The 16880-nt window shown below is 38.5% G+C and overlaps 1 protein-coding gene across 5 annotated transcripts in view; it reads left to right on the top strand.

Annotated features, from left to right (window-relative positions):
- The first annotated feature begins 498 nt into the window (after positions 1-498).
- Positions 499-16880, top strand: part of COL11A1 (collagen type XI alpha 1 chain) — a 128921-nt gene continuing 112539 nt past the window's right edge. For 3 of the 5 annotated variants that reach the window (XM_085585872.1, XM_085585875.1, XM_031505522.3), the window contains exons 1-2: positions 500-941; positions 14906-15073. In XM_085585872.1, the coding sequence (XP_085441998.1) occupies positions 827-941; positions 14906-15073 (283 nt within the window). In that variant the 5' untranslated portion in view covers positions 500-826. Of the gene's footprint in view, positions 942-14905; positions 15074-16880 lie in introns of all 5 variants that reach the window. The other 2 variants (XM_085585874.1, XM_085585873.1) reach the window with 2 other exon arrangements.

Raw genomic sequence — 16880 nt, 5'->3', positions numbered from 1 at the left:
GCAGCCGGCGGTTTCGGGGAGTCCGAAGGGCCACCCCACAGACACTTCACCTCATCGCCCCGGCCCCTCTCCCGCACATTCCTGTGCTCAGTCTCGCCCTGCCTCGCTCCCTCCCCTGCCGGCGTCCCCCTCCCCCGCTTGTCCCCAGTGTCGCCCCCCTGCCCGTCCCCCACGGCCCCCACGCGTCCCCGCTCCTCGCCCCCGCCCTCGCTCCGCGGGCGCCGCGGCCGCCTCTGCGCATGCCCGGGGCGAGGGGGCCCGCGCGGAGCGGCGCGGCGCGGCGCGGGCGGGGGTCGGCGGTGACCCGCTGACGGGACACCCCAGCGCTGTCCCGGCCCGCTCCCGCCGCGCCCTCTGCGTCCCCACAGCGCCTTCGGCAGCGCCGCTCCCGCCGCCGCGGGGCCGGCGGTGCCCGCGGAGCGGCCGGTGTGCCGCTGCCGAGGCGGAGGGCGGTGCTGTGGGCTCCGGGGAGCCCCGCGATTGGCCTCCGCCCGGCGGCTGGCGTGTCAGTCGGGCTCCAGGGGTGGCCCTGGGAGCCGCTCGCCCAGCCCTCTGACGGGATGAAGCCTTTAGGGGGATGCGGAGCTCTCTGCATTTTGATTAAAGCCCCTCATCTCCCCTCAGTCTGAAGGCAGGGCACCGGGGAGGACGGGTCGGAGGGGCCTGTGCAAGGCCGGGCAGAGCGGGAGCGGGGCGAGAGAGAAAACCTCTCCGTTTATCACGAATGGCTCTATAGGAGAAGTCATCTCTGGGAATATAGTGGAAAGGACGGAGCAGGTATAAACTAAAGGCGCCCGAGTTTAATTCACACTTGTGGGTGCCCAGCATGGAGATGCAGAGATGGTCCACAAGGTGGAAAACGAGAAGGTGGCCCTGGGACTCGGCTGTAACCGTGCTCATCACCTTCGCTTTCCTTCTCCGGGCTGCAGAGGTCAGAGGAGGTAAGAAAGCAAAGGGGAGCCGGGAGTCCTGTCGCCTCTCTCCCCTGCTCGGGGAAAGGACCCTGGGCACGGCTGAGGCCGCGTTTCAGAGGAAGCCTGTCAGCGACTCCCGGTGCTGTGGAGGCGAGAGCGCTCTCGCAGCCGGCTCCGGGCGCGGACACCCGCGGAGCCCCCGGCGGCGCGGGCTGGGGCGTCTCTCCCAGGTGTCGCGGAGGGACGGCTCTCGGTCAGCCTTAAACTTTGGATGAGTTTTTAATGAGGTAAAGGAGGTGTACTGGCAGGGTGGGAAAATGAAAGAAATACTTGTTGCACAGAGAGACTTACCATCTTCCAGCACTGGACTCTTGTTTTGTGGAGTGTGCGTCCAACTTTGTTTTGTTGAGTTGCTGATATTCACCAGATTGTGATTGAAATTGACCTACAAGTATCTGCCTTCTCCTCAGAGGTGCAAGGAAAGGGAAAGTTGGGGGTGGTGGTTCTCTACTCTTATTTTCTTAGTTTTCCTCGCTTTTATTTTTTCTTTTGCAATGGGTTTTAGTAGGTCAAAAAGTTTTCTAGGGCGCAAGCGGAGGAGAAAATACACTTGCAGGGGCCCTTTGCCAGCGTTGCGGAGGGCAGCTCCCGGGACAGCGGCGCCCCGCAGGTGGTGCGAGCGGTGCCGGGCCCCGAGATGCCTGGGGGGGCTCGGGGGGGCTCAGCCCCAGGATCGCTGGGCTCCCCGCGGGCGGTGTCAGCGCTGGGGCACCGTCCCCAGCCCCCTCCCAACTCAGCAGCCTGCCCGGGGTATCGAGTGGTCCCTTAGGGGTCCGTGGACCTGGTGGGCAGGGTGCGGCCCGCGGGGGACTTGCAGGGGGAACACGAGCCCGGCAGCAGCCTCAGCAGAAAGGAATCGCCGCCCCCTCCCCCGCACCGCCCCTCGCGTTCTGCGCACTTCTCCCGTCCGCACCGCTCTCCCTGGGCTCCCCGCACCGCCGCCAGCCCAGCTGGCTTTTCTGGGCTGTGCTCGCAGTTCGCCGAGCTGCAGTGCGGAGGCTCCGGGGCGGGAGAGTTCTCCTCTTCTACCGGGGCTGAAAACGCTGCCTCTTCCTTCTCTCCTTCCTCCCTCCCACCGGAGCCCGCAGGCGCATCTGGAGGCCAGTCTGGCTAGGACTGAAGTTTTTATTTTTCTATGGGTCTGACATCAATGAAGGGGCTTAACTATAGTAAATGAAAGGTTTACATTTTTATGTATTTATTATTTTAACGAGGTATTTCTCGATCTGAATCCAGAATCAATAGGCGTCCTAGAGGGAGCAGGGAAAGGTGATCAGTTCCATTCAAGCCTTTATACCTGGGCACAACTTTGACGGTGTCAGATCAATCAGGGCTCCTGCCCCCTGCTGGCCCGGTTTCTGATCGGGACTGGAAGGGTCAGATTTCATCCCTCTTGCAATTCCACGGACTCGCTGGAGTTACACCAGGGTGAATTAACCTCGCGGAGCTTCAAGAATTCGGCTACTCGGTTACCATGTGGAAACTAAACTTCTTCAAGAAAAATAACGTCCTCAAAGGCATGATCGATTTCTTATGCTACTTTTCACAGTAGAACGGACTAAATTAAGTAGGGGTTATGTAGACTATGTTTACATAATAAGTTGGATGGAAATGACAAGTTAAAAGAAAATCTAAACCCAAACAGCACAGGAAAAATCAACAGAACTTACACTAAAATCAACAGAACTGATACTTACTGGTTTGTATTCAGCAACATTAGGCAGGCATTTGGTTGTGGTAACTTTATTCAAAACTAAAAGGCTGTATTGATAGTCTTCTAGTCTTCTGGATAAAGGACATTTCAGAAATACAGAACTGCAGGCTTCTTATTCTTTGTAGAAACATTCAGAAAAGAACTTAGTTCTTGACCTTTTCTGAGATACAGTGTGCTATTTGCTTAGGAACTACAGGGAGCTATGTGTTCAGGGCTTGATCTGTTATTGAAGTCAGTCAGAGTTTTTCCATTGACCACAGAGGGACTAGAATTTGACCTAATTTCTCTAACAGAGTACAAGGGACTTATTTCTGAATCATCTGTTATGCATTCTAATCTTATTAAAAGTAGTTAAAAGATAACACAAGACATAATGATGCCTATTTGAAAATTAGAGGGGGAAAATACCAAGGAATTAAATAAAATAGCATAAATGGCAGGTAAACAATATGACTAAATTAATATGCTGGATAAAATATGAATGCTGGGCAAATATTAGTTGCTGTTTTAAACTCTTTTAAATCTAATGTTCTTCAATGTTCTTTTCATAAACCATCTCTTTGAAAAGAAAATTACATGGTGTATTCAAACAAAGTGTTAATCATGTAGCAGTGACTTTTTAAAGACAACAGAAACCATTCCATGTAGAAAAACCTCAACAGATTCCTAAAATTCTTGACTTTTTTTGAAGTTCTTTTATTTAACAACAAAAAAAATAGAGTAGTATGAGGTGTCTTTCATACTTGTAAGAAATAATGTGCAGTGTTTGGGTTTTTGAGTTAATTCTTTACACAGAAAAAGTTACAGAAGTGAGAATCAACTGCATGGGAAATGCAGTGACTCATACTTGGTCAGCTCAGTGCCCACCAGCTCTTAAGTAGCTCTTTTCAGAAAATGTTTTTGCTTTAGGACTTGGCTAAAGTAAACAAAATTCAGTATTTTTAAAGATATCCTTTGATTTCCTTTCCCCTTCCTCACCTTTAATACTAAAGCTGTTAGTAATGTGTTTGGAATGAATAAACTCATTTAGTCAAAATGGCATTGCTTCAACACTATAAATTTTTGTAAGGGATTGACATCAATGCACTATTATGATGCTGATTTAAATTTCACGGGCAAGAAATGAAAATTCAAGCTTTTTATTATTTATAAGATTTTCCAAGCAAATGGAAATCTTGCTCTTAATCTGTGTTAAAAAAAAGATTTAAGAAGTCTTACTGAAAATGAGGCTATGAACCTATATATAGAAAACTTTGGACCTTCTGTGTAAGCGATGAGCAGATTTGTTTCTAAAGTAAATAGATACTTCTTGCTGTCATCTTAGGAAATATAAAGGTTCCTTGTGCTTCCCACACACAGGCTTGGAAAGTAGTGGGACTTCTAGGTGCAGAAGGAATGCAGAACTGGGCCAATTACTGATGGCAAGAGAGTTTTCTTTGTGGATGTACACTTAACATTGCCATTTATTTTTATTTGCTTAGTAAGGAAGATATGGATCTGTTTGTTGAATGAAAACTCTTGAACGTATCCAGCTAGTCTAAACCTGTACAAAATGGTGTTTTAAACTAGAAAATATGAATTTCTTCTCAGAAAGATGTGATGTAAAGTACTTTTGATTTTAACTGATCAGTTAACTTCTAAGATTGAAAACTATCGTCTTGTGTGATAATCTATGTGCATTTCTCAGATTGCTATTCCCAAAGTTAGCAAAAATGAATAAATCAAAGGGTGATTTCCCTAAGTGCAGCTGATGGTCCTAGCTGAAATTTTTGTGAGTCCCAAGGATCAGCAGGTGAAGTGGTCCAATTTTCCCAGAATAGTGCAAGAGACACCTGCATGTATATGTCTGTTTTGCTATGTACTTTTGATTTCTTAATTGTTTCTAAGGTAAAATAATTATTTCAACTTCAGCTGCAGACATCAGACCCAGAAAAAAAATGACTGGTATGTGTTGTTAATTGTCTAGAATGTGTATCTTTGCACTGAATTTAGAAGGAGACCTCACATGGATCCGAGAAAGGACTATTCAGCTGCAGGAAACTATGTCTCCTATCTCTGCAGGAAAGAAGTTTTTCAACTTCAGTTTGGTGTATATCTTAACAACTTTAACTGTATATAGGGGCACAAATACTCTGTGTGTTTGGCTTGAAATAATCTCTTCCCTAGTACCTCTAATTGAAATGACATTCGGAAAAAAATATTTTTGATATAAAAATTTTCCTGCTGCTACCTTTTGTTTTGATTACTAAAAAAAAAACCAAAACAAAAACAAACAAACAAAAAACACCAAAAAACCCCCAAAAAACCCCAAAAACAAAAACCCCAAAAACATTAAAAGCAACCCACCCCCAAAGCTCCCAATTGTTTATAAAATTTGTGTCTGCAGCAGATATAAAATGTAGGAAAAAAGTTGTCATACTTGTTTTTACAACTGTCATGCCACAAGTTACTTGATCTCCCCCAAAGAGAACCCTTAATTCTGACACAGTTGCAGCATACTAAAAGAGCCATGACATAACTGCTGAGGTTATACCTAAAACACACTGGAGCAATTATGTCTTTCCCGGATTTGTTTTGTACAGTCGTGAACAGTAGGGTTTCCATCTGCCAGCAAGATTAAGAAGTTGCTTTTCTCTGTAGAGCATTCTGCTTCTTTTCAGAAGAAATCCTCCTAGCATTTGTTAATTTATCATTGTTCTGAGTATTTGTTGATAATAGGGGGGAATAAATTAAGCAGAGTTTGGAAGAAATCTTTAATGTTCTAAGAATGTGAAGTCTCATGCAGTGATAGAGATTTGCCCGCTGGATGGACACAATAGAGAACAGTGGCGTAAAAGGAATTAGGTTAACACACACGCCTATTGCAAGGGTTTATAACTGTTCTACTTAGTATAAAATACCAAGTTTACAGACTGTAAATGTAAGGATTAATTGTTGACCTGGTTATTACAATAGTAGTAGAATCTGGCAGAACTTAAATTCTTTTTAGCACATTAGCACACATAAGGGACTGTAAAAACCTTTGTGAATTTCAGGTCTGGGACTTCACTGCAAGTCCAAGTGTTAATGTACACATTGTGTGAAATAGAAGGTATTTGGCAGAGCTTATATTATAGAACCAGAGTGTTTGCTGCAAACCAGACTGAAAGATGGATTATAAAAGATGAATAAAAAGCAACTTAGATCCTGATCCTGCTATAAATAATGTCACTGTCAGCTAAGCTTTGTCGATGATAGAATTAACTTAGTAGTAAGTCAAATTAAGGTAACATTTTTAAAATAGACTATGTGCTACCTACTCTGTCCCTTACCTGTGTACCTTACCTTACTCAAACAATACAGTAATCTGATAGATTATCAAACATTCACAGTTAATAGATAGTTCAAGAATTTACCACCTTGGTGTCTGCTTAAGAGGAATTCCTGGTAATATTGGTAGGATACAGAACTGAATCTGATTTCCTTGCATTGCTCTCACAAGAGACATGATACCTTTGATATCAGGGAAAATATGGTGAAAGATTTTAGTTGTACAAGTTGTTTCTCTATCAAGTTAAATAGGATTATATTAAATGGCATAATTTCTAAATCTTGTCCTTGGCTGTAGTCTATGCTTAAAGCTGAAAGATGTTCAAATATTCCATATTTGAAAACTCCCATTTATTGGAAGATATTTTTGAACTCTTATTTGAATTATTTCTCAATAAATACCTTGATGACAAAACTTTGAAGTGGACTCAGTTTCTTTCATGTTTAATTGCTGAGGGAACACCTTGTCTCTTCTTGTGGTGTGGACCATTTTTAGACTGTGTCTCTTTTTATATGGTAATAGAAACATGACACTCAAGAATGTAATACTTGTTTTGCTGATTTTCACAGCTGAAACTACTGTGTCTGCATCTGTACATAAAGAACTTTTTTAATATTTAGCAGAGGCTCAATATAGTTGGGCTCTTGGAATGCAGTCCTAAAAGATTTGTGGTGCAAAATAAGGAAAAAGTCCATAGAAATATGGGACAGATGTTAAAGTATTCTAAAATAATGGATCAATACAGGTCTGCACAGATGATGAACAAGCCAAATCGTCTGGGGATAGCAAGTGAGACCTTTTATGGAATCACCATCAGGTCATTAGTGCTTGATGGCAGCCAATGCTGCTAAACAAGTCGTAAAGCAGAGTCTATCCAGTCTCAAGAGGGTTCTGAACAACACAAAAGTTGTATTTTGTAATGACATACATTAAGATAAAAAGCCTCAAAATTTAGGTTCCACTTCAGAATTATGCAATGTAATGAAAACTTAGAATAATTATTCTTTTTTTTTTTTTCTGAATATGGCCAGTAAATAAATCAGCCTACAAGCTAATTTTGCTAAAGATCCAAATGCAAAGCTGTACCTAGACAAGCTTTCCGCTGGTTTCACTATAGGATATAAGTGGTGGGGGATTGTGTTTTTTGGGGTTTTGGTTTGTACTGTATGAGTGTTATAGGATGGTCTTCAAAGTGAGATATAGTTCATAGTTGGTGAGGTTCAAAATGCCTCCTGTACACACCTAGACTATCTGTATAGCCTTTGAAATACTATAATGTATTTAATAGACTTTGCAGCATAGGAAGTCAATGAAAAATTTCCAGATTACTGGTGTAGAAACAGAAGTAGCCATTTCTGAGCAGTTTCATAGAAGCCTTTGTTGGTGAAATAGTCAGTCCTAGGCTATTTAAAGAATTCCTGTATGCATCTGGATAATCTCTAGTTCTTGTAAGCATTAAATATGAAAGGACTGCAAAAACACCTATTTCTAAAAATGTCACCAATCAAGATTCCAATTACATAATTCATCTAGGAAATTCATGTAGGAAAATTCTTAACAGGTAAAACAACTTAAAGTATGTTCCTAGAAGTATATATATTCAACATACATTCATTGAATCTCATAGATTTGTATTCAGATTCCTAGGAAAAAAAACAGCTTAATTTTGAGGAGCACTATGTAATTAGGCAACTTAATTGGTTTCATTTTTGTACCTTGAAGATGCTCTGTAACTCATTTTTGCAGCCCATAAAACAGAGAGTTGGTTTTATCCAGCTCTATAACGTCCATCTATGAAAAGTATTGGAACCTTCCCAAAGGACAGTGCAGAACCAACACTTTGATGCTGGTTCCCAGAACAGGTCTATTACAGGGCTGGGCTCTCAGCAGAGTTGGGAGGCAGGCGGTTCTCAGACTGCCAAGCCCAGAAGCCTGTGAGAAGGGCAGCTCTGTCCAGAGCTGGCCTGTAGGAAATGGTGAGGACAGAAGAGTGCCTGATCCTTTTCTGCTGCTTAGTCACCCATGGCTGAATTGCAGGGAATCCTTGCTTGGGATACAGAGACTAGACCCTGCAATGGGAAGGCAGTAGAGGCCTTTGTAAGAAGTGCAAATCTCAGTGAAGCTGTTGGACTTAACATGCTTTTGGATGTTCTGTATGAATACCTAACAGAAGAAAAACACATTAAATTGTGTAGATAATCATATTATATGTATTTCTGTTTTTAAAGGATATCCAGCATAACTGCCCACAATAAGTAAAAGTGTCCAAGAGTAAAAATAAGAGCAGAAATATTCTTACCACATTAGAAATGGCATAGTTTTCTAGTAATTGATGGGACATATTTTGTATCCTAAAAGTCAACAATCAGTTCATCAAATTCAGATTCTAATGCTGCTGTTAAAAAAGAGGTGAAGACCTCTAACATTCATTACGTCTTGGACCATTTAATGAGTGTCAGTTAGAAACTTTCATCATAGAAGTGTTTATCCTTACTCACCTATAGAATACAAGGAATGTCCTCAGAATAAGCTCTTAGAGTTATAAAGATTCAAAGTTTGAAGAAAAGTAACTAAACTAAACAACAATAGGTTATTATGTCTTTAATAGGTAGCATGGTTTCAAAAATCTGTGGTGCAGTCAGTACCTTCTACTTAGGTCCTTAAATATATACCTAGAAATCCAACTAGAGTTGGCCTCTTTTGAAAATCTTGCCCACAAATATAAGGAGTCCCTTCATTAGACCTCACCAAATAGACACATTTTAGCCTACCAGGCCATCACAGCTTGTAGATTTTAAATGATCTGTTACAGTGACATAAAACTGGACTAAACTTTGAGAAAACACTCCATTTAGAACTGAAGATTAACGTTTCAAAGCTCTTTAAATTTTAGTTTTTGCAGTGGTTCCATTGGAACAGATTACTGGCAGAATGTAGCCTATTTCCATGGAAAAATATGAAGTAAAATAATAGTAACTTAAAAACATCAGTCTTCCTAAATTTCTCATATAATTCTTTGTACTGGGGAAATTTAGGCTCTTTTCTACTCTAGGGTTGTATCTCCCCTAATTAGTAGTTATTGATTGTAACTCTTAAAGGCTCTTTGTGAACACTGGCAAATTTTCACTTTCACATCATTAAAAAAATAAAAAATCATTAATGAAGAATTATGGGAACTCAAGCAGTTATCTGTTTATTATGTCAGAAAAACATGTAATACTGTTTAAAAGTACTTTTTGCTGTTTCAAAAAGAAGGAAAGGCAAAGTTACTTATAGGTATTAACAGTACAGCAAACACAGAGTTGTGCCCTTGGTTTGCTAAGGTATATCTGTATAGTAAAGAATGCTGCCTCTTTTTTTTCCCCTTTGTGTTTTGGTATTGCTTGCATTCAAAATAAGCAATCTGGAAGCATCTTGTAAATTATGTAAGTAAACACTGTCTTTAAGTAGGGAAGGATCACTGTGCCTGTGCTTTCTCATAAAATTAAGAGACTAACATCTAGGAGTTAACAGACCAAACTCTAAATATAATAGATTTCCAATTTGTATGTGTTCAAGGTCTGCTGAGGACCACTGCATACAGCTGGGATAGGATCACTCTAAATGTTTGACCTCTTCAGATCTAAGACATGAAATACTGTGTGAGATGCACACTAGTGTGGAATTGCAGCCATTCATGGAACTGGCACATAAACTGCTTCTTAATGCAGCTGTACCTTAGGTTAGAAACCTGTCTGATAGCCAGCTAGCCCAGGTGGGTCAAAAAAAATTTCTGAAAAAGCACAAGGATGCAGTAATTTATTTCTTCTGAAAAAAATTTCCAGTAATAAAGTGTTCATGGCAGTTTATTTGAATGAAAATAATATGGTACAGAATTTGTCAATTTAATTGTGACTTCAGCAGTCCTAAATTACTAGTAAGATACTGTGATTGGAAGATGATATGTATACTAAGAAACAGAAATCAGGTTTTTCATATGTTTAAGTGTCAATTTATTGACACATACACATTAGCTACTTAGGGTGATACAGGACCGAACATTCTACCTAGGTGAAACAGTACAGTCTATTTTCAGTATGTGTTAATGACCTAACATTTACATACACTTTCAGTAATGTCACTCACTAAATTGATCTTAGTAAAACTTTGTAAAATGCATGTTGTAGATCAAAACATTTTCAATACTGAAAAGTCACTAACATAAAGATAATTAAGCTTTAAAAGTTATTGTAGCTAGAATGATAATATGTATATATTTTGCTCTTTTATTCAACATGATTGCAGCTGGTATAATTCCAAAGATGATATTGCTGCCATTAGATGCAGTGTTGATTCATCCTTTTTGGGTTCTGTGCAGTTTGCCTGTGTGAGGTCAGATAGGCTTTGTCACAATGCAGAAATTTCATGGTGGCTGCTGAAAAAGAAATAAGGAATTTTATTGCCTTTTACTAAGGTACTAATTTCACCATGATCTCAGTTATAGACAGGATATATATTTTATAAACTAAGATATGATTAAGTACCATTCATTTAATTACTGTCTACATTTCAATAAATCCAAAAGTAATGAACCAGACATGACCATTCCAATCAAAATTTTCTTGCATATGTTACAGCTTGTCCTTTTCTTGTAAGGTTGTGTGATCATCTACAAGTGTTCCCCAGGGAGATGAGGAATTGCTAAGCATTTCTTTATGGAAAACTGGGGTTATCCTTAAAAGAAGAAGGCTTGATGTCACACAGTGAATAAATCATGAGTACGGGCTGTGTGTCCAAAGGACTTCATTTTCTGCCCTCCTTTACAGTTTCTCAGCCCCTCCTTTCTCTACTGTCATAACTTGTATTGTTATGGTATTTGGGAACCTCCTCCATGGACAGTTTCCACCAAGAGAAAGGCAGAGCCATGTTGTGTAATAGATTCCAGCTCAAATGTCAGGAAGTCTAAGTGAAGGAAGCAAGTCCTCTGAACTTGAATAATGAATGTTGTTTTGTGACATTAGGGCATGTCAGAAATGAATCTGCTGTTTTCACCAGATGCTGCTTAACTCCAGATGATACCACACTCAGCAATGGTAGTAATTGTTAGGTGTACTGCAATATAAAGGGACCAGAATTTGATCCATATGTGTTTTATCAGTATTATTAAAAATTATATATCATAGATTCTGTTTCAGTTGAGATATTGCGGAGTGAATGAAAGCTATGATATTTTCAACTGTGATTATATGATAATAATGGAGTCTAGATTTCTACAGACTTTCCAAATCTTTAATGACATTCTATTTTTACAATATAGGGTTATGAATTAATAGAATAGAAAGCATTGTCACAGCCTTTAAAACAAATACATCATTGTGTGTAGATGAGATCTAGACTTGGAAATGCTAACTAAAACTGGAAGTAAATTTTTACATGCATTTTCTTTCTCTCCTAGTAAACAGAAAACACATTAAGCTTCCCTCATGTATTTGATATTTGATACTCTCCTGATCTGGCAATGTAGAAGTGTGATCTAACATCCAGTTTACAACTACTTAACTTCAGTGAATCCTTTTAATTTCCAGGAGAGATATTCTGATTTTTTTTCATAAGTTTCCTAATGGAAGAAAGCTAAAGGGAAAGGAAGAGTAAATACGGCTTTAAAGTTACATTTAATATGAAATTCTCTGGATCAAATGTTCTGATCCATACCAATGTAAATATGGAAAACTCACTGTGTATGGATCTATGGGTTTACTTCCATTATACCACAGTAATGAAGACCAAAATTTGACTCTACAGTTTTAAAGTTACAAGTAATTTTGGGTCTTGAGATGTGACACCACTAATTTTTTGTGTGTGTGTGTTTTACCTTCTTTATATTTGAGAATACAGGACCTTATGATGGAGTCAAATGATTAATCATTTGGTATCTTGAAAGGTGCTGGAACGCTCAGGTTCCCATCTCACACAATTCTGATTTTTAGAATTCGCTTTTGCCATTCCAGAAATCCTGGTATTTTTAAGCATTTCTGCTTTGGCCATTGCTGTACAGTCTTTCAATGGCAGTGAGAGCTGCACATGTCTCTCTGAACTCTGCTGAACAAAGGACATATGTTGAGCTTTGCACTATAGTCATTAGTGAGAAGAGTAGTCTTCTGCAAAAGTAGCAGAGTAGAAATTTGCATTTTGATTGCAAACTGCAGGCTTGCCCTGATGAACACAGGCTTCTTCTCACAGTTGTCTTGTGGTATCATCTGGCATGTTCACACCTCTTGCAAGAGGTATCCTTCAAGCAGCAGTGCAACATGGCCATAAACATCTATGTAAGGGACCTGCTTTCTGGGTCAGGATCTTGTATTTTGTCAAATTTGCCCTGGCAAACAGAGTTGAGTTTTCAAAGCTGATGTCCAAGTTTCTTAAGGAGAATTAACTCCATCCCAAGAACTGATGAATAGATCTGTTTGCATGATTCTTATTTATTTCCTTGCCATCTGAAATATTGGCATCAAATTGGAAGGATACCAAAGCATTACATCATATATCATTAATCTGCATTTTTCCTTACTTTTTGAGAAAACTATTGGGGAAAGGTAAAATCATATAGGTAACCTGTTTTATGAACCATAAGGAAGGTCTCATGAAAGATTCCTGACCTGTCAATATATGGGTTACATTAATGTTGCCCCATATAAATACAAGCTGATATCTTAGTTTGTGGACCACACAACATTTCTAGTAATTATTTTAAACTGACTAGTCCTGCTATTTTATGTTTTGTGAATCACAGTTTGTGGAAATAAATGAATAGACAACTGTGGATTATTAGCAGAAAGTTTGTTCTTATTATTTGGAATTTGTGGTTTGAAGATTGTCCTATTATTATTCTGTTTCTTGTCTGGAAGTTTTTTAGCAGCAGAACTAACAGGGAGTAATGAATAATCTTGTTTATGGGTGAATAGTCTCCCAGGCAGCCAGGCAAAGAAAAACCATTATTCTAAAAAATAATGAAGAATCTGTTAAAAATTATAGAAAAGAGCAAAGGATAAAGGAATGTAGCAGTGGTTGACTTACACAGTGAATTGAAATTTGTACTAATATTTCTGGTGACTGGCTCCACATCACTGCTTGAAATTAATAAAGGTACATCAAAGATAGCCGTCGGTTACTAGAAAAAGTGTGTGGTGGTTCCTTCAGAATGTTCCTTCAGTATGTATAGTAATTTCTTCAGAACTGTGTGGAACACCTATAGAAAATACATTATATCCATTAAAATTATTTTTTCAGTATTCAACAGAGAAGTTAGACTAATACCATAGTGTTTTCATGCTACTGAAACTTTTCTTTTGAGACTGTTTTAACATAATTTCTTGAATTTTCCATGTATGTGGACTTTAAGTAAATTCAGGTGTGTACTATAACATTAATTCCCAATGTGTTAGCTTGCAACAAACATTGGATATTTGGTTTACGTTTAATAATACAATGATGATCCAGTTAGGAAAGAAAATGAAAAATCGCGAGATGTGAAGAAAAATTTTTAAAGTTCACAAGCAGTTTCTTGTGAATATATTTTAAGAAAGAAGAAGTTATGTGCATTCTAGGCTGACTGAGAAAACAAAGATTGGTTTAACCAGAGTTGAGTTTTTATATTTGGCACTGTCAGGAGATGAATAGGATGAGCTAGTTAAACTTAACTTTGTTCACATCTGTGCAAATACTTATTTAAATAGTTGAATATTCACAGGCAGTGAATTTTGAACTTTAAGTTGATATTTATTGACATATAAAATGAATAACAGACAATAAATCAGCTGTAGTTAATGCCACTGTTTAGTTCAAAGATGTGAAGTCAGATTTACCAAGCTCATTTCTCAGCTTTAACATTGAAAGTAATTTAAAACTTTGTGTTCCCAAATAAAGTGGTTATGAGTTTGCCAAGATAAAAACTGTGGAATAGTCCAAGTGAAAAAAAAAGTCTATTGAAATTCTGTTTCCACTCAAAAAAAAAAGCATTAAAAAAGGCATGATTTGTAGGGAGTATTAGAATGAGCATCTTAATTTTTCCTAGGAGAAAAGATGTGCAGTATGCTAACTGTTTTCTCTCACTGCCCCTCTTGAAGTGCTTGTCCATTCAGTACTTTGTCCTTTTGCCATGGAGAACTTTTATATATTAAGGCTTTTTGTTGGCTTTACATATGTATGCATGCTGTTTTGTTTGTTTTAATTTGCATCAATATCAGTGCTATAACAGCTCTGGATTTCAATTTTAGATTGTTAGACACTGAGCACAATGCAATCTCATTGTACTTGGTCTCTAAAGTATAAATTTGCATTTTAACTTGGAAATAATGAAAGACTGCAATTCTGCTCGTTTAGTCCTTGCAGGCACAGCAGGTACATTTTTCTTTCTCTAACTTGCATGTGAAATTAATTTAGCTGCTTCCTTATTCCTTTGTGTCTGAGAAATCAGTTATGTGTAATCATAATATATTTTAATGTTAGCATCAGGCAATTTTGTGGTAGCAGATTATTAGCAGCTGAATGCTTCTGAAAGTTTTGTGCAAACTTTGAAGATCAATTCCACTTCTCAGAAGTCACTCATTAAAAGAATGTACTGGAAGTTTCAACCAGCAAGATCCTCAGCATTTTCAGTTGGTGATTTTCAGTGTGTAGTCAAGTAGTTTGAAAATCTGATCATAAAAAGCACATTGGATGGGATGAACTCTTACATATTTAAAAAAGAATAATCCTGTTAAAATAATTAGGATGTAGGAGCAATGTGCAGTAAGCCAAAATAGGATGCAGTTACTGCTCTGATTAGACATATATGTTTGCAAAGAAAAGATTTTTTGAGGCTGCATGCCACAGAGATGCAATATAAATAATTCTTCTTGTTGTTTTTCTTTTTTTTTTTAACTTTGTCAGCTGAACCCGTTGATGTGCTAAAAGCATTAGAATTTCACAATTCTCCAGAAGGAGTAACAAGAACAGCAGGATTTTGCACAAACAGAAGGAATTCCAAAGGATCAGATGTTGCTTACAGGGTTTCAAAAACTGCACAGCTGAGTGCCCCAACAAAGCAGCTTTACCCAGGTAAGATTGGCAGAAAGCTGTTACTTTTGTACATTATATTGCTGCATATGTTTTTATGTTCTCTAAAGCGTAGCATGTAGTCCAACATCAGTAGCACAAAACACTCCTCTTATCCCCCAGATTTGGGCCTGCATATGAATGGCAGGATGGGCTCTATCCACCAAATAATTCAGGTTTTATTGGCTTCAGTTATAAAGCTCTTCATCAAATTCTGTCACTGCTGGAATTGACTTGTAAGTCATATTACCTGTTCTTTCATGATGCTATCTTATGAAAACCTTATTTGGTGGCTTTGGCAAGGCTCTGCCTGTTTCAGTAGTGCATTTAAGAGCAGTTGTGCTTCCTGGAGTAATGCTGCAGAGGGAGAAATGAGTTGTGGTTGGCCATTGCAAAATCATTTCCAGAAGTAACATCTGGTAAGAATTATCTCAGAATATCTGGGTATTTGGGGGACTAAACAAGGCTAGTTGTGGGTAGCTGTGATTCCATCTTCTCTCAAATTTCTCTAAAATGAAATAGTCAAAATTTGGGAAAGATTCTTTGGATGTTACAGGGAGACTTTTATTCTATTATTTCACTATCACTTGTCACTTGACTCAAACTGTTGAGGAAAATGTTAGTAAGAATATGAAAACTCAAAATCTTCGAAGATTTAAATTTTCTGTTTTGACGCATCATGTAGTGTTAGAGCAAGTCATGCAGAATACATATAGATTAGAAGTGGCAAAGAAAAATACTTCCTTTTTTGGTCCTTTAGAGTAGCAATTGTATAGATATCATTCAGATCCAGAAAAGGCTCAAGCATGCTTTATTTTGTAATAAATACATAGAAAGATTTTTCTAGGTATTTTCCCTCCAATTCTTATTGTTATCCATAGTTGTTGTTCAAATAGAACCATTCCAATTGTCAAGAAATTTAATAGTATTTGAGAAGGCCTTGAAGACTATTCCAGATATATGTCCAAGAATTATATATGCATATAGTTTTATATGTTAAATGCAATATATATAGTTTTCATATTAAAGTGTCATTTCTTTTTTGATTTGTTCATTAAAATCTGTGTTTGGAAGAAATTTTCTTTTGATTACCCAAAGTAGATTCAAGATAAAACATTGGGAATATTATGTCATAGCAGCAATTACAAAAACTACTGAACTGAGACATGACTTGATTTCAGTCACCTTTCTTAAACAGTTCACTTTCCCCTATGTGTTACATGTTTGAAGAGCACATACCAAGGCAAGCTGAATTATTATCACCTCCCTTAAGCACTTTCAACATATCTTTCAGATTAACAGTGCAGATAGGGCAGGTACACAATGCTTTTTTAATAGTTTCTTTGGCCTGTGTTGACAGTCTTCTTTCTTTTCCATTTTTTTGTCATCTATTTGATATGACATTAGAAGGTATAAGATACAGTTTAATTTAATGTACTTTACCCTGTCATGAAAAAATTTAACCAGTGACTCACCAAAGTAAATGTTTCCTACCTGTTGAACTTTGATCCCTTCAAAATAAGATGTCCAAACGATGTATAAACATGGTCTATGTTACTACAATGTTTCAACAAGCTTCCATTAAAAAGTTTGAAAGAAGTAGAAAGTATATAAAGTATCATTGCAGCAGATAAATAAAAATGTAAGTCGGGGTTCTGGTTTACAAGGGTAGTATGTAATTTAAAGAGCAAGGGAAATTCTACACATTTTGTTTACACATTGTAATTCAAGAAGTAAAAATTTGTATTCAATGAAGAATCTAGAATCTTTGGAGCTTTCCCACAATACCTGTCTTGGAAACAATCTTCTA

This window comes from Lonchura striata, chromosome 8 (assembly GCF_050655825.1).
Source record: "Lonchura striata isolate lonStrDom1 chromosome 8, ASM5065582v1, whole genome shotgun sequence".
NCBI classification, from domain to species: Eukaryota; Metazoa; Chordata; class Aves; order Passeriformes; family Estrildidae; genus Lonchura; species Lonchura striata.
Note: the sequence above shows the minus strand (reverse complement) of the source record. Positions and strands in the feature narration are given on the sequence as shown.